General features: G+C 37.9%; 1 protein-coding gene across 1 annotated transcript in view; it reads right to left on the reverse strand.

Moving 5' to 3' along the window:
* Window positions 1-6,759: 6,759 nt before the first annotated feature.
* Window positions 6,760-25,040, reverse strand: part of LOC126195110 (WD40 repeat-containing protein SMU1) — a 116,320-nt gene continuing 98,039 nt past the window's right edge. Inside the window, exons 9-11 of the mRNA XM_049933580.1 lie at window positions 23,368-23,551; window positions 20,183-20,335; window positions 6,760-7,908 (exon numbers count right to left, since the gene is read on the reverse strand). Coding sequence (XP_049789537.1) covers window positions 7,810-7,908; window positions 20,183-20,335; window positions 23,368-23,551 — 436 coding nt within the window. The 3' untranslated portion in view covers window positions 6,760-7,809. The remainder of the gene's footprint in view (window positions 7,909-20,182; window positions 20,336-23,367; window positions 23,552-25,040) is intronic.

The following is a 25,040-nucleotide window of genomic DNA, read 5'->3' on the forward strand; positions in this document are numbered from 1 at the left end:
GTAATCCATACAGCCGAGGTGGTAGGGCTTCTGTGTTGCACAGGTTTCTCTGTATGTCCGCCGGCAGAGAAGACGCCTTGATTAATCGATTCGTATTCCGAGTGATACGCTGCGTCGGATCTGCACTTAGTTTTTGGTACATCGTCGGATCTAATACGTCTCGGATTTTTTGCTCATAATCTTCGGTCTTCATTACGATGGTCGCATTCCCCTTATCGGCAGGCAGTACCAATATACTCTTGTCGGCGTTGAGATTCTTAATGGCTTGTACCTCTTCTTTCTTCAGGTTGCAAGCTGGTGGTTTTGCTCGGCGCAGTATCCTGGCTGTTTCAGTGCGTATTTCCTCTGCCCTTTCACAAGGAAGGGTCCGAATGGCTGCTTCGGTGTTGGCAATGATGTCCTCCATAGGTATAGTACTCGGGATGATAGCGAAATTCCCTCCTTTTTGAAGGACTGACACTTCCTCTTTGGTCAATTGTCGTTCAGTGAGGTTGACCACTGTGTGTAACATGTCGGGAATCACCTTGTCGGTCTGCTTCCGGCGTCTTTCAAACTTTTTCTTTTGCCGCTCGGTGCAGCGCTCGAGTTCGTTCTGCATGCTCCTGTGAGTGATGCTGTCGATCTTGTCCCAGTCGTCTCGATGCATTCTGCTACTTAGTTGATAGAAAATGTCCAGAAGTTCCTGATCCGTTCTTGCCAAGTCTCTCCGTGTTGTATGTATTCGCTCACGAAGAAAAGCTCGTTCCATTCTGTCGCAGATACGATGTGCTTGGGCGGTGGTGAATAGGCGCTTGCATCTCAAGAACTTCGGTGTAGCACATTCATCTCGGCACCGTGACAGAAAGGCGAGAGAGGACATCAGTCGCGCTTTCTTCTTCCGTCGTTGGTCAAGGCGTCGGTACAATCTGCAAATCTCCTCCCCGTAGAGGCGTAATATAAAATTGTTAAGGATTTCGTGGCCACTTATTCAGAAGAATAATCTGTATGATGTCCTGAAACTGTATTATTTCTAGGGATTGTATTTGATTATTCGATGTTGAATAAATATTTTTATTATTTCTTTCTTGTCTCAGACGTTATGTCTGGTTAAAAATGGAAGGTGACGCGGACCTTGATCAAGCGTGACTTCCTTTTAACTGTACGGTATATGTTACATTGCATTTAGGAACTTTCGGGTAATTGAACATGTATCAATAATTACGGATTTCTGTTTGGATGTAGCTGTATTGCATTGATGTACTGGTGGATATTGTGTGGTATGACTCCTGTAGTTGATAGTATAATTGGTATAATGTCAACTTTATCCTGATGCCACATGTCTTTGACTTCCTCAGCCTGTTGGATGTATTTTTCAATTTTTTCTCCGTTTTCTTTTGTATATTTGTTGTATTGGGTATGGATATTTCGATTAGTTGTGTTAATTTCTTCTTTTTATTGGTGAGTATGATGTCAGGTTTGTTATGTGGCGTTGTTTTATCTGTTATAAGGGTTCTGTTCCAGTATAATTTGTATTCATCATTCTCCAGTACATTTTGTGGTGCATACTTGTATGTAGGAACTTGTTGTTTTAAAAGTTTATGTTGTAAGGCAAGCTGTTGATGTATTATTTTTGCGACATTGTCATGTCTTCTGGGGTATTCTGCATTTGCTAGTATTGTACATCCGCTTGTGATGTGATCTACTGTTTCTATTTGTTGTTTACAAAGTCTGCATTTATCTGTTGTGGTATTTGGATCTTTAATAATATGCTTGCTTATTATTATTATTACCATAATTGGTAGCTGAGCATGTTCGTGCATTTTGCTGGCATGTTGTTAGTACATAAGGTATTGGTGATATTTCCTGTATGCTTGCACCGTTTTGCAATCATATTGCAAGAAGAGTAATTAGTGTGTTCCCTGGATTGAACTAGCTCAACAAGGATGAGTTAGCCCCTAAATATGCTATTCGCACAGAGGTCCCCCTAAGGTAGTGTGTCCAAGTTGACAGAGCAGCTTCACCAGGTAGTGAGGGAGTGGAGGTGGTTAGCATCAGGAAAGCAGCTGTACATGAGTAGTGTAAGTTCTACAATACAGTTAACCTCAACTGAAATTGTATTGTTAATCGAGTTTTCGGAAGGTGAAATGTGCTCCCAGTCACAATTAAAGAGTTATAGGCCTAGGTACACAATATTTGGTTCGACTGAGTGAATTAACATTTTTCACTAAAGATGGAGTAAACATTGATGCACTAGAGGGACTGCACACAATGGGTGCGCACATAAAATTGACATTAAAATGTAGGCTGGCACTACTTTGGTGCAAGGTAGTATGGTTAATTAAAACGTGGTGCAGGAAGATGACAGTTGTCAAGCTCAGGAGTTAGCAGCTCCAGGTGTGGAAGTGGTGCACTGAAATAAACAGTTCTCTAGCTTATACCACGCTCTCATAGGGAAGATGAAAGAGCAAGTATTTTTAGTGGATTCTAGCCAGGGTATTGTACAGTTTTTGTACTACTTATTGTCATCTGATGAGGTGAAAGAAGTGTTTGGTTCAAGGGATACTGAAATCTTACTGATGTTGTATTCAAAACATCCACATTCTAAGTGAAGTTTTCTCAGTGGGCGAGTAGGGTAATAATACCATGACAATCGATAAGAAATGACTTTTCAGGCTTTCCCAGTGGATCTGTTGCAAATACAGTTCCCAGGTTTGCTGCCAGATGGCATTGTGTGAATCCCCCAATATTTCACTGATGCAACTGCTTGACATCTTCAGGTGCTGGTCTTCAGATAGTGCTGTTGTCACTACTGCAAGACATGACTGACGATAATCACGTGACAGAATCGAAATTTATCATGCCAGGAACAGGCAATACGCGTGTGCAGGAAGACGCTCACAGTTGGGGGAAAGCAGCACTCCTTGTGCCACCTGCTGGGGGCCACAGAAAGACCTTCCATGCATGTGCTGCGGGCAATGACTGTGCTGCTGGACACTCCTGTGGTTAAAAGCTGTGTGTGTGTGTGTGTGTGTGTGTGTGTGTGTGTGTGTGCGCGCCCATGTTGTGGGTGCGTGCGCGCATGCTTTTGCACTCAATGTACAGTTACCAGTGCCCTTACAAAAATTGGTAGAAATGAATGAGGATAAAAAGTCTAAAATATTATAGAACAAATAGTCATTCTCACACAAAATTATGCTCACTCTCTCCAAATCTCACTCACAGTCCCCTATTATAACAGTATCTTATTTCATTTAAGACAATGTAAATTTGATCAAACACTAAAAATGTCAATTAAAACACAAGTAATACAAGAGAAAAGCTAAAATAATTACACAGTGATATATGGCTGGCTACTCACTTACAAAAAACATAGATGATCCAGCTAACATAATGAAAACAAGTTGGATATTTCACTGAACCCTAAGAATTGTACCACATACATACTTTTAAAATAGGTGACAAAACTGTAGGTAAATTAGTTGCTGTTCTCTTGTACGAATTAACACAAAGTCAACAAAAAAGTGGCACACACTTATCTGTGTGCCACAAGCGCCACACACTGAAGGGTCATTTGCCTGGAGCTAGGAGCCAATCACCACAAGGCTGTTCCTATGTAGAAACAACTGAGAAAGAACACATTCTATCTGGCTGGCTGGAAGGATGTATGCTACAGCCAAGCTGTCCAGTTTACTAGGTGCAGTTTAATGTCTGTCACTTCCAGCCACTCTTCTTCCAGTCTTGTGAGGGTTCATTTATATTTTAAGTTAGCTTGTTGTGATGTACAGCTCGGAGTAGTCTTCAAACCCCTAAGTTGTTAAATATTCTTCTTATTTGTAGAATAATTTAATTTTTACTAAAAAACATAATTTTGCACAATTCTGAACTTTTATGGCTTTTACAGCGTTTTTATATACAACACGTATTAGATGGTAAGTATCTTGTTACAAGAGACCTGAGTAGTGAACAAGTGATTTTTCAATACACAGATATATAAACTATTGATATAAACTTCTGGTCATTGGTAACCTTTAACAGTGTGACTGGCACAGAAGACTTTTTACCACCTTTGACTACTTTGCCTATCAAGACTCCAAGTACATCTCCAATTCTATCGGAAAGGACTGGCTACCAGGTGGAATACCTCATGCAAATAATAAAATACACAAAACAGGACTTGTCCCCTAATAAATCTTCTTACATGATAACTAAAACTTTTTATTCTGAACAATTATTCTCGATAATAAAAATGCATATAATTCTAATAATAAAGCTTGTTAATTTTTATTCAAAATTTCTATGAGATTTCACTTTCAATCAACGAAGCAGCAGAATGCGGATCCTGGCAGACAGTGGCAGCAGTCATTGCAAAATGCTCTGCCATTGCCTGGGCAATATCTCTGGGCATCATTTGGTAAAACTGATGCTGGTATAGGTAAACAACTGCATTTGCCAGAAATGATCCTGCTGGCTTCCCATACTTTTGTTGAAAGAGTGCAGTGGTCGATAAGAGTCCAGAAACACTTGACATGAACCTTTCTTGTTCCCCTTGATTATTCATTGAGCTTTAGCTATTGCTACTTGACAGGCTGTGTGGTTTCCTGGTGTTGGTAAACCCTAAAACTGTTGTACAAATGTACGCGTCACATGAATTTCTGAGGGGCACTCAATGCCTACCAAGGTACAGGCTGCTTTCTCTAAGACGAACTGAGGACTTTGGTATACATAAGTTTCTTTTTGAGGACTATTGACAAAATTTAGTGGACTGGCATTGAAGCTGACTGCCGAATGATTCTACTACCGTCAACATACATCGCGTGTAAGGAACACTATTTGCGAGTGGAACAGGAGGGGAAATGACAAGTAGTGGTACAGGGTCCTTCCGCCACGCACCTTTCGGTGGCTTGTGGATTGTCTAGGTAGATTTAGATGTAGATGGTGGATCACATGTGATCCATCCATTACTGGACGGTGCCTTGGTGTTCAAACACAGCCAGCTGGCAGAACAGCATCCATCTTGGCAGCTTCCTTTCAAGGACTGATCCATCTGGTAGTGGGCCCACAGTTGGAAGTGGTCATTGGAACTATGGTCATCAGCGAGTCCCCGCTGAGCAGAATCCGCAAAGGCTGGAGAGCAGAAACAGAGGTCTATGGCTGAGGATGACCCAACAGCAACAAAGAAATGAGTGGGATGGCCCATGATGAGGCCAACACAGCTGCTGAGACATCATAAAACTCTCTAAAACTCAACGTGTGAGGTAGGAAGGGCATGAGCCTCTTAATAGATTACGGTTATTCAAACCTCCCACTGGAAAGAATGATCAAGGACTTGTCCTGTAAGATCTCTGAGAGCCTTAGAATATTATCATATTACTGAAAAAATTAGAGACAAGTCTTCATCAATACTAAATACTTTGAACAATATTATGAAAAGGGAAGTTGCTACTCACTATATTGTGGAGATGCTGAGTCGCAGATAGGCACAAATAAAGCTTTCGGCCATGAAGGCCTTTGTCAACAATAGAAGACACACACACACACACACACACACACACACACACACACACACACACACACGACTGCAGTTTCAGGCATCTGAAAACACACTGCAAGCAGCAGCACCAGTGCATGATGGGAGTGGTGACTGGTTGGGGGGAGAGGGATAGTATGGTGGGGATGGCAGACAGTGAAGTACTGCAGGTTAGATGGAGAGCAGGGGAGATGTGGGTAGGTGGGGGGGGGGGGGGGTAAGTAGTGGAAAAGGAGAAAATAAAAAGCCTGGGCGTGATGGTGGAATGATGGCTGTGGAATGCTGGAATGGGAACAGGGAAGGGGCTGGAAGGACGAGGACAGTGCCTAACGAAGATTGAGGCCAGGAGGGCTGCAGGGAAAGTTCACACCTGCGCAGTTCAGAAACTGGTGCTGCTGCCCGTAGTGTGGTTTCAGCTGCCTGAGACTGCAGTCGTGTGTGTGTGTGTGTGTGTGTGTGTGTGTGTGTGTGTGTGTGTATTGTCGACTAAGGCCTTAATGGCCGAAAGCTTTATTTTTGACAGTCTTTTTATTGTGTCTATCTGCGACTCAGCACCTCCGCTATATGGTAAGTAGCAACTTTACTTTTCATAATATTGTTACATTCCATCCTGGATTTTCCATTCCTAGATACTTTGAAATCGCATCTGTTAATGTACAACCAAAAAACACATCAGTCATATCATTCTCTACATTCTCAACAAAATCAATTACAGCCTCACAAATTTCCTTGAAGAAACTGAGTGCCTCAAAAACAACAACACAGATGTTCTCAAGCAAAATGAATCACAAAGATCATTGAATCCCTCTTATGTTAACACAAAAAGTTTCTAAAACCTTCACCTTCATTTGGAGAAAAAAGAGAGAAGAAAATTACCACAATTAAATAATGAATGCCACATTAAATCAAACTCTTTCAAAATAATTAGAGCAATTTGGCACCAAACGGATTACATAGTCCTGAAATGTGCACTACTTAAGTCATTTCTAAAAAAACAGATACGACACCACAGCTGCTATAATCATTCTGTGAATAAACATATTCTGAAAATAGGCATCAGATAGCAGTGTACAAGTGAAGTGTAATCTCTAGCCGTTTCTTATACAGATAATGAAACATTTGAAGTGTTAAACAATGTCTCTATATGAAAAACTATCTAAGCAATTATATAGTTCAACTACACGGGAACTTAAATTTTGTTTTCAAATTAAGATAAAAAATTTGAAGTGAATATAAAAGTAATTTACACCAAATATCTTAAAACTTTTTTATTATATACATATCACACATCATCTTTAAATTACTGGCATGTTCTTAAAAACACTCACATCGACAAATGATAATGTTTGTTTTTACTCCACCACTGGTAACCATCGTCAAAATACAAAACGTCAAACAAAGAATCCAGTAACTGTAGCAGATCTCCAGAAACAATCATATCTGGCAATTATGTAAGCCAACAGTACATCAATCTGATGTTCAGATAGACACTGGTGTCACAATCATAATCACAAACACATTCACAAGATGCACTCCTTGTATTGTTCATCATAAAAACATAAATCTACAGGAAAACAGAATGTAAGTGTGGAATTTATTGTTGCTAAACATCATTTCAAATTTTCTAAACAAAGATGCCTCATGTTCCACAGTAACCTCTTGTGATTACGAAAAATAAAGAACATCTTTTCAAGGAGCCAAAAATGTTACAAAACTGAGGCAATTGCAATGCAAACTGCAGAAAACTTTTGTGTATCAATAATTTTTATGGATAATTACTACTAAGCAATTTGAGAAGAAAGGAAAACCACGTGTACAAAAATCCTGATACATACACAATTTGCCCACATATCGAATAAATCATAGAAACAAAAGATTAATATCTATTGACATAGACAACCACTTCAGGATTGATGAGTGTCTCACCAACACCAGTTTGTTTCAAACAAACACAAATTCATATCCATTAATAAAATATTTCTGGAATATTTAAATTATAACTTGAAACATTTGGCAATTTTGAAAACCTTCAAGGAAATCACATTATGTATGATAACTGAGTCTTAGTTGCTGTAATCAGGCACTGCTGGAATGATCCGAAGAAGCAAACTTTCCTCAACAGAAATGTAGAAAAAAAAGTTATTAAGACACCAAAACACCTCGTTTTAGATGCCACAAACAATGTGCTGTATAACTAACTTCTCACTTTTATCAAAGTGTCCACGGCACTTCCAGGTCTATTTATTACACTGCATGCTTCCGTATCATTTTTAGAGGCACCTTCTAAACTGATACAGGAGGCTTTAAGGCTTCCACAGCCTCAGAAGTCCATCTTCACTGTATGTGCACAGTAGGTTTTGATGGGGATGATGGGCAATTCCAATGACATCCTTCTCATGTACCTGGAAAAAATAATTACAGAAAAATTATTTTCATTTCTCCAACAAAATATGACAGAAAAACAGCATGAACACTTAGTACAATAAAATACATGGCTGCAGTTGAAATACCAAGATGTAATTTCACAGACAAACTACAAATGTATTTACCAGAAAATCCACAGCAAAAATCTTTTTTGAACCAATAAGAGAGCATGTATATATCTAACTAGAAAGTCAGAGGTTTCTTGTATGACTTACGGGTTCCTCCTATTCATCACATTAATAAACACACACAAGTGTTGTGCTGCCAGAGAAGGTCTGATAAGGCAGCAGGAACATTAAGGAAATTCTATTTACTTATCAATTCCTATACCTCACATTTATTCCAGTGAATACACAAAGGCAGGATCGTTAATTCACATACTCTTTGAGTATAATTTTGTGGAATTTTTTTATCTTTGGCTCCAGCTTTACTACCTAGGTCAGTTGGTCCCAATATTTATGAGTCAACTAAGACCATGCACACATCTATCTGTGTCATATTAAAAGTTTGAAACCAATATCTGAGTCATGTGACAGAAGGTAAAAAGTTGAGTTTCCATCATTACACATTATGCAAAGTGGAGCCAATATTTACAGTTTTTTCTCATTTATTGCTGAAATCAAGCACTGATTTTAACAACTGATCAACTTCTTGTATTAGTGTTACATATTTAGTGGAACACTTAATCTACTTCAATTAATTTTTAATTTAATTTTTTTGAAATTCTCGATCTTAATGCACTGGTTATAATTTCTTTATTTTGCTGGGTGAAAGGGTAACAAACAGTATGAAGCATTGTATTGACCCTCTCTCCCTCCCTCCCTCCCTCTCTCTCTCTCTCATATTTTTACAGTCCCCCCATCCATGAACCATGGACCTCGCCGTTGGTGGGGAGGCTTGCGTGCCTCAACGATACAGATAGCCGTACCGTAGGTGCAACCACAACGGAGATGTATCTGTTGAGAGGCCAGACAAACGTGTGGTTCCTGAAGAGGGAGGAGGAGGAGATTAGTGTTTTTAACGTCCCGTTGACAACGAGGTCATTAGAGACGGAGCGCAAGCTCGGGTGAGGGAAGGATGGGGAAGGAAATCGGCCGTGCCCTTTCAAAGGAACCATCCCGGCATTTGCCTGAAGCGATTTAGGGAAATCACGGAAAACCTAAATCAGGATGGCCGGAGACGGGATTGAACCGTCGTCCTCCCGAATGCGAGTCCAGTGTGCTAACCACTGCGCCACCTCGCTCGATCCCTGAAGAGGGGCGGCAGTCTTTTCAGTAGTTGCAGGGGCAACAGTCTGGATGATTGACTGATCTGGCCCTGTAACACTAACCAAAACGGCCTTGCTGTTGTGGTACTGCGAACGGCTGAAAGCAAGGGGAAACTACAGCCGTAATTTTTCCCGAGGGCATGCAGCTTTACTGTATGATTAAATGATGATGGCGTCCTCTTGGGTAAAATATTCCAGAGGTAAAATAGTCCCCCATTCGGATCTCCGGGCAGGGACTACTCAAGAGGACGTTGTTATCAGGAGAAAGAAAACTGGCGTTCTACGGATCGGAGAGTGGAATGTCAGATCCCTTAATCGGGCAGGTAGGTTAGAAAATCTGAACAGGGAAATGGATAGGTTAAAGTTAGATATAGTGGGAATTAGTGAAGTTCGGTGGCAGGAGGAACAAGACTTTTGGTCAGGTGAATACAGGGTTATAAATACAAAATCAAACAGGGATAATGCAGGAGTAGGTTTAATAATGAATACGAAAATAGGAGTGCGGGTAAGCTACTACAAACAGCATAGTGAACGCATTATTGTGGCCAAGATAGACACGAAGCCCATGCCTACTACAGTAGTACAAATTTATATGCCAACTAGCTCTGCAGATGATGAAGAAATTGATGAAATGTATGATGAGATAAAAGAAATTATTCAGGTAGTGAAGGGAGACGAAAATTTAATAGTCATAGGTGACTGGAATTCGACAGTAGGAAAAGGAAGAGAAGGAAATGTAGTAGGTGAATATGGATTGGGGCTACGAAATGAAAGAGGAAGCCGCCTGGTAGAATTTTGCACAGAACACAACTTAATCATAGCTAACACTTGGTTCAAGAATCATGAAAGAAGCTTGTATAAATGGAAAAAGCCTGGAGATATTGGAAGGTTTCAGACAGATTATATAATGGTAAGACAGAGATTTAGGAACCAGTTTTTAAATTGTAAAACATTTGCAGGGGCAGATGTGGACTCTGACCACAATCTATTGGTTATGAACTGTAGATTAAAACTGAAGAAACTGGAAAAAGGTGGGAATTTAAGAGAATGGGACCTGGATAAACTGAAAGAACCAGAGATTGTACAGAGTTTCAGGGAGAGCATAAGGGAACAATTGACAGGAATGGGGGGGAAAATACAGTAGAAGAAGAATGGGTAGCTTTGAGAAATGAAATAGTGAAGGCTGCAGAGGATCAAGTAGGTAAAAAGACGAGGGCTAGTAGAAATCCTTGGGTAACAGAAGAGATATTGAATGTAATTGATGAAAGGAGAAAATACAAAAATGCTGTAAGTGAAGCAGGCAAAAAGGAATACAAGACGTCTCAAAAATGAGATCGACAGGAAGTGCAAAATGGCTAAGCAGGGATGGCTGGAGGACAAATGTAAGGATGTAGAGGCTTATCTCATGAGGGGTAAGATAGATACTGCCTACAGGAAAATTAGAGAGACCTTTGGAGAGAAGAGAACCACTTGTATAAATATCAAGAGCTCAGATGGAAACCCAGTTCTAACCAAAGAAGGGAAAGCAGAAAGGTGGAAGGAGTATATAGTGGATCTACACAGGGGCGATGTTCTTGAGGACAATATTATTGAAATGGAAGAGGATGTAGGTGAAGATGAAATGGGAGATATGATACTGCGTGAAGAGTTTGACAGAGCACTGGAAGACCTAAGTCGAAACAAGGCCCCGGGAGTAGACAACATTCCATTAGAACTGCTGACAGCCTTGGGAGAGCCAGTCCTGACAAAACTCTACCATCTGGTGAGCAAGACGTATGAGACAGGTGAAATACCCACAGACTTCAAGAAGAATATAATAATTCCAATCCCAAAGAAAGCAGGTGTTGACAGATGTGAAAATTACCGAACTATCAGTTTAATAAGTCACAGCTGCAAATACTAACACGAATTCTTTACAGACGAATGGAAAAACTGGTAGACGCCGACCTCGGGGATGATCAGTTTGGATTCCATAGAAATGTTGGAACACGTGAGGCAATACTGACCCTACGACTTATCTTAGAAGAAAGATTAAGGAAAGGCAAACCTACGTTTCTAGCATTTGTAGACTTAGAGAAAGCTTTTGACAATGCTGACTGGAATACTCTCTTTCAAATTCTGAAGGTGGCAGGGGTAAAATATAGGGAGCGAAAGGTTATTTACAATTTGTACAGAAAGCAGATGGCAGTTATATGAGTCGAGGGACATAAAAGAGAAGCAGTGGTTGGGAAGGGAGTGAGACAGGGTTGTAGCCTCTCCCCAATGCTATTCAATCTGTATATTGAACAAGCAGTAAAGGAAACAAAAGAAAAGTTCAGATTAGGTATTAAAATTCATGGAGAAGAAATAAAAACTTTGAGGTTCGCCGATGACATTGTAATTCTGTCAGATACAGCAAAGGACTTCGAAGAGTTGAACGGAATGGACAGTGTCTTGAAAGGAGAGTATAAGATGAACATCAACAAAAGCAAAACGAGGATAATGGAATGTAGTTGAATTAAGTCAGGTGATGCTGAGGGAATTAGATTAGGAAATGAGACACTTAAAGTAGTAAAGGAGATTTGCTATTTGGGGAGCAAAATAACTGATGATGGTCGAAGTAGAGAGGATATAAAATGTAGACTGGCAACGGCAAGGAAAGTGTTTCTGAAGAAGAAAAATTTGTTAACATCGAGTATAGATTTAAGTGTCAGGAAGTCGTTTTTGAAAGTACTTGTATGGAGTGTACCATATACGGAAGTGAAACGTGGACGATAAATAGCTTAGACAAGAAGAGAATAGAAGCTTTTAAAATGTGGTGCTACAGAAGAATGCTGAAGATTAGATGGGTAGATCACATAACTAATGAGGAGGTATTGAACAGAATTGGGGAGAAGAGGAGCTTGTGGCACAACTTGACTAGAAGAATGGATCGGTTGGTAGGACATGTTCTGAAACATCAAGGGATCACCAATTTAGTATTGGAGGGCAGTGTGGAGAGTAAAAATCATAGAGGGAGACCAAGAGATGAATATACTGAGCAGATTCAGAAGGATGTAGGCTGTAGTAGGTACTGGGAGGTGAAGAAGCTTGCACAGGATAGAGTAGCATGGAGAGCAGCATCAAACCAGTCTCACGATTGAAGACCACAACAACAACAGGAATTGTGTTACCTTACGCAATCAGATGCAATTTTAGGTGGCCAAGAAGATAATCAGTTGTGCGTAATCAGAAATTTTTATGTTATGCTCTTTTTCAATGGGCAGCTCACCCAAGCCAAAACTGTAAGATTTATATTGCTACAGAACTTTAGTCCTCAGGGATGAGACGCTGGGAAAGTTATTAGTTAAATAAGAGAACTGTGACGTTGTCACATGCAGTCTGCATCAGCTTCCAATTACATCAAGAGGTTTAAAATACACAAGCTTTTGACCTAGTACCCCTTGGTCATTGTCAAGTGGGGACTGACCTTCAGTTGCTGCTGCCATCCTTGTAAACTAGTGCTATCACCTGTGACGTCACTGATACCCATTCCAGGACCAAATAAGGTAACATTTTAGTCGTGCGCATCAACCTTCCAATGGCCAAGTCTCATCTTGTGCTTAACTGCAGCCTGCTGTCTTTATTACGGGTGGTTTCAGAAATTTTTATCTTGCTCGCTTCTTTTATGACACTATCCCAGAAACCATCTGGCTTTTTAATAACAAATGTTACATCAAGTGCAATTTGACGTCTGTTTTTGGTGTCCTTTTCCACACCAAGTTGTGCTCCTGCTCGTTTCTTAGGATATCACAACACAGGCACAAACATCTCTCATGCTGTATATGGTGCTGTTCAATAATGCACATAGTCTGCCCAACATACAAATGTCCACAACCACATGGTATTCTGTATATTCCACGCATTCTGAGTCCTACATCATCTTTCAAAGATCTAAAGAGTTGTCGAATTCATCTGGAGGCATGAAGACTGAATCAATTCTGTGCCTCTTCAGGACCCGGCTAATCATTCCTGTTACTGAGTCACAGAATGCCAAAAACATAAGCACATTCGTGTCATCCTGAGAAGGTTTCTGATTTTTTTTTTTAAGTTCTGCATGTTTCTTGATTCTTTCGGTAGGTTTTCAGCATCTCAAACGCCTTCTCCTCAATGTACCAAATGTACCAAAGCTCTCAGAATAAGTAAATCTCAGGTATTTGGAAGCATTTTATAATACCTAGAAACAGTAAGTCAATTAGATTGGTGGTACTGCTCTTTTCTAATATGCCCCCCCTCCCTCTCTCTCTCTCTCTCTATCTATCTATCTATCTATCTATCTACTTATCCGCCTATCTTTGTTCAACGTACATTGTAAGTAATGCTTTAAGTTCATTTCATGTCTCATTTTTGTTTTCATGACTACTACATTCTACAGTCCAATTTAACCTCTGCTTCATGCTTTTTCTCATAATAATGGATGCTCACCATCAACCTGTCACTAAAACGTTACTGTTTCTGTGCTATAAAAGGCTATTTTCAGTGTGTTGTCCTCACAGGACATAAGGAATCTTGCTTTGTATCTGATTTCACTTTCTGAAAATATTCATTCACTCATTTATTCATAGACAGTGGGCCTAGTATACATGCATTTATTCTAGAGTTTCCAAATCAGGAAAACAGATGCTAATACAAAGCAGTACAAATGACAAGTACAGACTACTAGGACTGGATGCACAGCAAATGAAATAAATGTACGAGTAAACCTGGTGATGTGTGGTTCTGGCATACTACATAAAAAAAGATTCCATTTTGTCTGAAACAGTAAATATATAAACAGTATGCATTACCAGTTCTGAATTATTTTAGTGGGACTTTGACTATTAATGTGAAAACCATTCAAATTCTGAGGGTTGTGCAGCAAGCATTTGAGAGGTATAAGTTGGCAGGGGGGAAAAAAAAAGATTGAGTGAAAGATGTAATTATGAGCAATGAAAATGAAGTGCCAGTATGTGGTACGCGTGAGAATGGATGGCAGATGAATGAAATAAGTTCTTTGCTGAATTGCAGAAAGATATGAAAAGACAGAGAATTACCTTATCTGTGGCAAAGGGGCCGACAGATAACAGAAATATATGTAGAAGTAGCTAGGCCATGTATAGATTAAGACTGCAGCCTATGGAAAGGTGTGGTGGAAGCCTTTACCCAGCAGTGGATGGCCAATGAGCTAATAAATATTAGAGCTGTATGAATTACTTTTAAGGAAGAAGCAACTGAAATCACTTAATAAAAGCAAATCTTCCAGTCTAGATTACACAACAGTCAGGTTCCTTGCAGAGTATACATTTTTAGCAATCATAAACAACTGCTTGCTTGAAAAAAGATCCATACCTAAAGACTGCAAAATTACACAGCTGTCACCAGCACACAATAATGTAATCTGTTGACTTGTAAATGTATATCACTGACATCCATCTGCCGTAGGATTTTGTAACAATACATTTTTGTAACATAGACTGTAATCGAACACTGTGAAATAATTTGGAGCAAATGATCTACTGACAGAGACAGCATGGTTTTAAAAAATCTCATTCTTGAAAAACATGCACGTCTCTTCATTCACACAAAGTAATGAGTTCTATTGACAGAAGATATCAATTAATTCCACGTATCTGAAGTTCCATGTTCTGGACACAGTTTTCACTTTAAAAAATGCCTATGGAGTACTACTGCAGTTGCGCAACTGGATTCAAGATTTTCTGTCAAAAAAGTCACAGATCATACCAAATGACATAAACTGAAATGTAACTGATATCTGGAATTCCCCAAGGAAGTGCTATAGGCCCTCTGCTGCTCCACAATCCAAGCAGCTCTCTCAGACTGTTTATAGATGATGCTGTTGTTTATCATTAAATAAACATATGATAAGATCAAAACAAATTGCAAAATTATCTAAATAAGACATCTATATGGTGCAAAAGTGGCAATTAAATATAAACAATAACACATGAGGTTCTCCATATGACTGCTAAAAAATTGTGTTAAATTTTGGTTGCATAATAAATAACACAAATTCAACCATTGTAAACCCAACTAAACACCTAGTAATTAAAATAACAAATTTTTAGAAGATGCAGGAAAAATCTACTGAAGTGGAAGCATATACTACACTTGTCCACCCCTTTCTGGCACATTACTGTGTGGTATGGAATTCTTACCAGAGATAGCATTGATGGAAGACTTCAAAAAAGTTCAAAAAGCAGACAGCTCACTTGTGTTATTGCAAAGTAGGGGAGAGAGTACCAAAGATATGATAAGTGAGTAGGGATAGCAGTCACTAAAGCAAAGGGGTTTTACATTGTGGTGAAATCTTTACACGAAATTTGAATCACAAACTTTCTTCTTTGAATGCCAAAATATTTTGTCAGCTCCCACCTACCTAGGAAGAAACGACCGTCATAAAAAATAAGATAAATGAGAGCTCACAAAGAAAGATTTGGGAATTCATTTTCCTCGTGTGCTATTCGAGACTGGAATGGTAGAGATATAGCCTAAAAGTGGTTCTACAAACCCTCTGCCAAACACTTAAGTGTTAATGACAGAGTAATCATGTTACGCAAATGTACAATAAATCACAATTACATCCCTTCTGTTTTTACCTCTCAGAAAATAATACCACTGCCACCTTGCCACTGTCTGCTCCTCTGGGGGGGCTTCCGCTGGAGATGAATTTTGTGAAGGTCGACCCAAATCAGATGCGCCAAGAAAACATTGATGCTATGTGCAACACAACTGAAGGGAGTCAGCATACGACTTACCATTATAGAGAGCGGCATCCTTACGCATATTAAAGACTGCAGTACATTCGTTTCTGTATCAACATTTAGCTGTGCTAAAAATGTGTTCCCGATGGATTCTGCACAATTTAACCAAAATTCAAAAACATGCTTGTGCAAAAAGATATAACAAAATGCTAAAAAAAATTAACACTGTAATAGGAAATGAAACTTTAACAGATTTGTATTATCTTGCATTACAAAACAAACCAAAACCAACACAAATGGTTCACAGGCAGAGCACTTCCAAGAGTGATCTCTCATTCCTGTGGTTACACTGGCCATGTCATAACCATTACTTTAGTGGGTCAAAAAAAAGTTAATACATATATTTGATTGCTATAGGTCATGGAGGAAATCAAGAAAAACAAACAAAAATAATAAATTAAAATTTGGTAATTTATTTTTATTCTGTCCATCTCAGTTGCATTAATATAAAATTCAGCCCAGAAATGAACAGCAGTGAGCCTACCATCCCATGGCAGCACGCCTCGAATAAGCAAATAAATTAAAAGCTCAATACTGTGTATGTTCTATAGAATCCTGTAGGACACACACACTATTGTGTTTTTCATTTATTGTTATGTTACTCTACTAAGTGGTGATGGAAGAATCAGTTAGCACAATCAAAAATGTCGCATCATTCCAGCTCTCACATGTCACATTTATGTGGCACTGCCGGCGTTAACCTGATTTACTTCCTAATGACTTCTTTTCATTCCCTTACAGGAAATTTTTTTTAAAAAAATGTAGACAGTGATTTTCACCACATCAAGAAGCTGCCAAATCTTTTCAAAAGGTTGTCTTTAAGGTACAAACATCAGACTGGAAAAAATGGTATCTGAATTGTGTAAATTTTAAAGATGAGTATTTCAAGGAACAATGAGATAATTTCTACCAAAATAAATTCTTTTTTAATTGATTCTGTAAAAATGTAAAAGGCAGCCCTTATATCTTATTTCCACCAACTTTGTTCCTACTCTGCTTACGTCTCCCTATAATTTTTTTATCACAGTCTTCTATTTTGCTCCTTCCTCAGTCAACATTCATTCAGATCTTATACTGGTATAAGATGTCCCTGAATATAAGACGATCCCACATTTTTTAAGAGGGTCCTTGAGAAAAATAGATTTTTAATGTGTTCTGACTAATCAAAACTGATTCACCGTCTTAAAGTATCTACCAAAAAGTTAACATTATGCCTATTCTAAACTATTGCCACTGTCTACATTTTGATAATACTAGGAGAAATAAAATAAACAAAAAGAAATGCTTTACATTAATCTTTGGACCATTTTCTTTTCTATCCTTCTTGCTTATTAACCCTGTAGTCGGTGGTGTCACTATTTTTAATCATAATCATCATCATCATCATCATCATCATCATCATCATCCTAACAGCACAGCTGTGAAATTTATATCTTCATCATCACGAATAATTGGCAGTTTCTTCTGAATATGTTGCTATTTCTGAGGTTGCTGCTATGGTGGGACCTGAGAACACAGCATATTTGTCTTTTTTTTTCCCTAATACATATCAGATTTCGCGTCTGTACTGACATGAGAATGTTACAACAATTCCAAACAAATCGCCGCCCACTGCTCTCTCATGCCACTGGCCCCATCTAGACTTTTACCATCTCCTACAGAAATGAATACTATTGTTGAGTATTTGTCCAATTTTTAAGTCAGTTTGATTCTGACTAAAAGTGGATTCAGGCAAACTGCAGTTTAAACATGGTCAATGTTCATAAAAAGCCAAAGTATGTAGTATGTATGCCCATGGTTGGCAACACGACGACATTTGCTGCTCGCTCACTGCTCAGCTCCCCGCAATCATGCTTGCTCTTAGCCAAGCTCATGTGTCTGTTCCACTTCCAACCCTTTCTTATTGCTGAGCCTGAACAACTGTGAAAAACAGACTGCAACTGTGAAAAACAGACTGCAATATCTTCAAGTGTGCAGGTGATATGTAACAACACCAAATAATGCATACGTAAAAGATCACAAGTATGATTCCGTCCCATTCTTGAGCTTTCCCTTGTTCCACAATCTAGTGACATTTGTTGGTACTATCTCCACAACTGGTCTAGCCACTGCAATTTATTCTTGCAAAAACAATTACAGTCAGTTTACTATGATCTACTTACTTTGTGAGACATTTCATTCTGGATTAATTTTCCTTCTTATTCGAAACTACATGTCACCATCATGTTTAATGCTGATTAAAAGCTGGTAACATTTTTACCTTGTGTTCTAATACAAGAACAGCGACTGAATTTCTCATCTGCCATCCACTTTGTAAATCATTACAGCCTCTCATAACCAAATAAAATATTGGTCTGGGTTATGAATCAACTAATGGAGAACAACATTTACTTTTTGAATGTTACCTTTACTTAAAAGCTGCATTAATGTTTGTATTCAGTATCCACACATGTACGAGAATGTTTATCGCAAACTTGTTCAAATACAAAAAAAGTTTGCAAGATGATAGAATTTAATGCTATTTCCTCCTGTGTTTCACAAAATTGTCAAATTTTAACCACTGCTATAAGACTGTTGTAGTGGTTAGTTCAATGTGAGTATCATTTGCCAAGCCCTTCCCTTCCGAATTCTTCACAATACATCTGCATGATCTCAATAGCCAAAGCTTCATCTCTAAATGTAAGATGACCCCTATAAATGTAAGACTACTACATTACTAAACAATGTAAAAATGTTGACATCAGTAGCATTAGTTTAATCCGCGTAAGACAATCCTAGATTTATCAAATTACGACTTTGGAAAAAACCTTGTCTTATAATCGGTACTTTCACCCATCTGATTTTGATTCCCATTTCATTTTTCCTTCTTTGATCTCCGTGTCCCCAATAACTTTCTCTTCCAAAATCCTCTGTCGGATGATCCTGGTTTTTGTTTGTAATTTTTGGGGCACTCTATTTAGCAGTGTTGTTCTTACTGCAGGATCCTACCCAAGTATCCACCTGGCCTTAAAACATTTGTCACACACGCCCTTCCCTTCATCACATTTAAAGACCAAGAGAGCTCATATAAATGTTCTAGAGTTGTTCTTGATTTACATATCACGACTAGATCTTAATTCAGTTTAAGATATAAAACTGCTAATATTTTTGATAATTTTTTTGCTGTCCAATTAATATAAAAAAATCTAAATGTCTGCTACATTTATGCTACAGTTTCCCAGTTGTGAATATTTCTCATTTTCCATGTTATTTTATTGTATGCCTTTTTTCTATTTTTTTTTTATTTGTTTCTTATCGTAAAGTTGGTTGTGTTTGAGGTCACAATTCATTTCTACTGCCTTTCTAAACACCAAGTTTTCATGCAGTAAGTGCAGATCTTTATCATCACTATCTAATCAAAGTTTAAATCAAACATAGGAAACTCCAGGTTGGAATACCAACGACATTAGGAAATGGATAGATTTCTACTCACCGTGAAGATGACGTATTGAGCTGCAGACAGGTGCAACAAAACACAGTTACATATTTAACTTTCAGTCAAAGCCTCCATCAGAAAAGAAAACACACACACATCCACACAAGCAAGTAAATCACACACATGACCACTGTCTCCAGCAGCTCTGACCGGAATGCAACTGTCATGTTGAATGAGGCAAGCAATCTGGAGAGGGGCTGAGAAGAGTAGCAGTATCTTCCCCGTCCCACTCCAAATTGCTGCTTTCATTCACCATGACAGTTGCACTTCGATCTGAGCTGCCAGAGATGGCGATCATGTGTGTGTAAGGTGTGATTGTTTGTGTTAGAGAGAGAGAGAGAGAGAGAGAGAGAGAGAGAGAGAGAAAGCCTTTGTCGAAAACTAAATGTGTAACAGTGTTTTCATTTTGCCTGTCTGTAACTCAACGAGTGACAATCTATCCTTTTCCAAATACTGTTAATCAAAATTTAATTCATGTGTGTCGCATTTCAGTGGATAAAATAAGGACAAGGTAACAACTCAACTATAGCAAAATATGGGTGTGGACCATAGAAAGACATAACGGAAAATATTATTCACACTAGCTTTCAAGTCTCTGCTCTTTTTTTCTGGTAAATGTACACACATTCACATATGCAACCACACCGAAATCACATTTCAGTGCATAGTTTAAGACAGAACACCATATTATTAAACAAATAAGTGATCCAAACAGGAGACGTAACACTCACATTTAGAGTTCTTTCCAGTTTACCAGAGGCTGTTGAGAAACAATAAAGCACAAGATCTTCACCAACACAATATATCCATTCACCACGTGGTGAGAGAGTAGCACAGACAAAATCACCACCTTCACGCTTACCGCTGGAGAATGAACGTACAATCTGAAATAAAATTAACAACATGAACAGAGTATACACATTAGGAAGGCTATACATACAAAGTGACCAATAAGAATCACTTAATACAGGGTAAGAAAAAATAAAAAGAAGTAAAATACGCATTGAAATCACAATACCGCAACTGCATGCATGGGTAAGGTGAGTAGATCTCAGCCTGGTAGTGAAAAACTGATTAAAATGATTCGTTCTTTTGCACAATTATATGAAATTTCAAATGGAATCTGGTTTCTGCCATCATCCACGGTCTTCAGCTCATTTAACTGACGGTCTAGTTTTTGGAAAGTCCTTGTGAATGAGCTCCTACTTCCTCTTATGATCTGAAGACGGTGAGAAATTGTCAAACTGGTAATTTCCATGTGGAATTTTGTACCTAACAAACTATTTTACAAAGAATTTTATCAAACACAGCTGTCTACAACATGACTGAAACGTGATTTTTTTTTCCCACAAACACAAAGACTGAGTCATTTAGGTAACAAAAGCATCTATTTTTTTATGTTGTCACCTGTTAGGTCAATCCACTTTTGAGCAGATTCCATTCTGAGTGTAAGTCAGGAAGTTCTGCAACATATGCACTTCCAGCTATCATAACCCATCATTGGACTCAAAAATATGTGTAAACCACAAATTCTTTTGGCACATTTAGGGAGTAAAGGTAACAACTCATCGAATAGTTGAGGTGTTGAGTCATCAATACTACATCATGCCAGCAGTGCACTTTACTGGTGAGAGGGGTTGTGTCACTCCACTTCTCATTACCAAATTTCTTTGGTTGTGAGAGGTGGAAGTCACTGTGTGCATTTTCCCAACAGCTCATACTTCAAATTTCTTAGTTTTGTTATAATTCTATCTTTCTACACAATAAGACAGATCCCTTTTGCATGTCAGAAAAAATTGGCTACAATCTTTACAGCACTTAAAACACATTCCATTTTAGTGTACGACCATCAGCTTCCAATCCACATGTTTGTTGTTTTGTTTCTGGCATGAAGCAACAGAAACACGTCATTCACAATGACAAATCAATGCATCACACCATTTAATACTTTTTAGTGGTCCAAACATTGCTTATAAATTGTTTTCACATTTGTTTTTGTTCAGCACTAAATAAATATGGCATTCTTATTTCACCTCTCTTTCTGATTGGTAATCATTCAATTTAAAATATACTGTGCTTTTCTTCTGACGTGTCTCTGATGTCAGCTATTCCATACACTTTAATAGCCAATTTTCCAGTGGCATATTATGGACTTCCTTTTTTTTCATTTTTTTGCCTGTTGTTGCAATTTTGGGATATCATTCATACAGATAACCTTCAAAAGAATTACCACATTTATGTTTAAAAACAACTACCCATGTTCTAAGTGTTAAAAATCAATGTGAAGAACATTTACAATATTCTTTAGCTGTGGACAATTTTCCACTATACTAAATAAGAAAATTTATGAATGCACAGTACTGCAGTATATTTACACAAAACATAAAAAACTAATTTTATCAAGCACATAAAAACTATATATTTGGAGATCAAGTTGAAACTTCACTTAAATTATTTTGCAACATTTACCAACAAAAATACTATGAATTTTCATTGATATCAATGCCATCTCTGTACCACGTCAAGTACCTTACACCTCACCCTTTTATTCATAGCTCCTCATAATCTTAAATGTATTTGTTCTACATATTTTTCTTTCGCCTGCTTTCTTCAGTTTTAACGGGTGAGGTAACAATGACAATTTACAACATGATTTAATGGCCTTCTCAATTTGTTCTGGAAATGGTCCCCATAAGTACATGACTTATGTCAACAACATACAAGGAGCTGTGGGTCCAAGACCTACATGTAATATATTAATCCGGTCAATTTAAAGATGGAAGGGAACTAAAGGTTCAATGTCACACTGATGACAGCCATTACAGACAGTATGTGCTGAACTGAGAAAGGAAATTGGCCACATCCTTTTCAAACATACATTCTTGAGATTCTACTAAAGAGATTTAGGGAAACCGCATACAATCTAATCTCCACAGCTGAACAAGGATTTGAACCATTATGTTAGGTAATGGTGAGAGTGGAATAAATACTGAACAGTGGAGTACTGAGCCACTCTATATGTTGATCTTTCAGAAAGAAAAACAACCGTTCACATGCCACAGTTACACCAAAAATTATTTATTATCTTGAAACTGGTTCTTTATCACAAAATGAAGAGAAGCACATACACTTTTTCCTACTGCACTAAGCCTAACAATCCTCATTTCAGCTTCTGACAACAATAGCATTTGGTATGACCATTAGTCATGACAATAATGTGCCAACTACATGTACTCCACACCTCAAAAAACCGAAGAGCACTTAAGGCACAGATACCTTACATGTGAGGGTCCAGCATTTTGTCAGCATAACACACTACTAAAATGTCACTGATAATTATGTTAAAGGAGCTAAGATATACTGAAAACAAGTTGGTTATTCACCATAAAGTTCTGCACATTTAATGAATCTTAAAACATAACATTTGATACATTTACATAAAGTAAAGAAGTCATAATAATTTATGTAGAAATGAAAAGTTATGGGCTCACTGGCTACCTTTTCAAAGAAATAGCACCTTCAAGACATTACAATAACTGTAAAAAGAGCTTATGTTTGCCTTAAAACATAGCAATCATAACACATACATCCTTAAAAGTGGTTGTTCACCAGTGAACTGCCTAGACTTCACAAAAATCAGTCCCTATTTAAAATATATACATTCTGAATAGTTAGCAACAATGAAGTGTCATGCCTTTTCATAAACAGACCATCAGGTGGGAATAAAAAGATTATAAGCTATTATGTCTAATCAATCTGGGTAAGTGTTTCAACAGCAATTTGTACATTCATCTGCAGTAGCCTAGGTCATTATATCAATGCAGTCATTTCTGTGATTGTTACTATTAAGAGTCAGACTGTAGTTTCAGGAAAAAAAAGAGCAACCTATGATAGAGGAAATCTGATAACTTCATACCTGTCCTTGCATGTTCATGATGACAACAGTATTTGATCGATTGCATACAACAAAATGTTCAGGGTTTTTGGGTAAGAGGTGTATGCTGTTAACTGTTATGTCAGCTGCTCCCAGTGATTTAAAGGTTGCTGTGCACTCAGTTGATTTTGTACTCCACACCTTCACTGTACCATCAGATGATGCACTACAATATATAAACAAAACAACTGTTTAAGAAACACTACAGCATTTTTTCTAATTTAAAGTCTGGAACAAACAATCCATATTAATGCAGAGATATACACTTCATGAGTAATTCATACATTGTGAAAACAACACTGAGAATAATACACAGAATTTTCTCTAAAACTGCTAATTATTTTTCTGCAAAAGCAATATCACTTAATATAGAGAAAATGAGTAACTAAAACACTATGTGATACAGGACATAACATTAAAGAATGGTTACGGTGAATCAGTTAGTTCAAATTCTCTATTATATATGCTAACAGCAGCTAGAAACATTTTAGATTGCTTTCAATTCTCAATTTCAAAAACTCTTGCTCTGCACATTATTGAAAATGAAACTGCCTGAAAACTTACTCAGTGTATTTCCATTCATCAGTATCATAGAAGATAAAATTTTGTGGAAGTTCTTCACTTACACACTAAGTAACTGGAAACAAATGTTCTACAATAATGTTCAACTCAACAGCAACATGCATAAATATACAGTCAGACAAATCAAAATGAAAATCAAGTGCCAATAACAGGCCACATTCTACCAGGGGAGCAAGCTGATCATTGACATCACTAAAGGAATGACAATGGTGTAGGCTACTTGACCCACATGTGTACGAAGGGACCTACTTCCCAAAACAGGGAGAAAAGCTACTACAGTGGGACAAAGAAACCATAAGAGTAGATAAATATATTAAAAATAACATTACAGAAGTTTAAAAGTTGTAAAACACAGTTAGTAACATATTAAGCCAAATTTTACACAAATAACCCAGTCCATTTTCTGTGTCTAAGTAATTGGCAATGAAGTACAAATTAAATAAAATTTGCATGCATAGGGGGTCACACACAAGAGAAAAACAAAGATTACATTCACAGCGAAAGGTGTAATCAAGAATTCTGAATATAACAAATTGCAATTTATAACTGATGAAGGCGTTCCACAGAGCGACAATCAGAATAGGACAACTACAAGTCATATACATAACAGTATGGATGAACAAAGCAATACTAACATGAGCAACAATAACTGGATGATGAACAGCCTCTATTGCCAGTGAAGAAAATGTTTCAGCACATAATCTCATCCATGTCTTAATACACATACAGCTGATGACATACCTCAGAACTCCAATATAAGTCACGGATCAGTATATATGTTACAATCCTCAACCAGTTGCAGTACTGTAAAGTGCGGAAAGTCCGAGACAAAATACTTCAAACAAGAGCAGAAATAGAGATTCTGTTCATATTGCAAATATTTTCTTATATAGTAGAATGTCAATGGGTGAAACGTGATACAAGCCCTATGAACAATATGATCAAAAAACGGAAAATCCAGAATGAAATAACTGTATGAATATTAAATTAATAGAGGGAAACATTCCATGTGGGAAAAATATATCTAAAAACAAAGATGATGTGACTTACCAAACGAAAGCGCTGGCACGTCG

The sequence above is a fragment of the Schistocerca nitens genome, chromosome 7, assembly GCF_023898315.1.
Source record: "Schistocerca nitens isolate TAMUIC-IGC-003100 chromosome 7, iqSchNite1.1, whole genome shotgun sequence".
NCBI classification, from domain to species: domain Eukaryota; kingdom Metazoa; phylum Arthropoda; class Insecta; order Orthoptera; family Acrididae; genus Schistocerca; species Schistocerca nitens.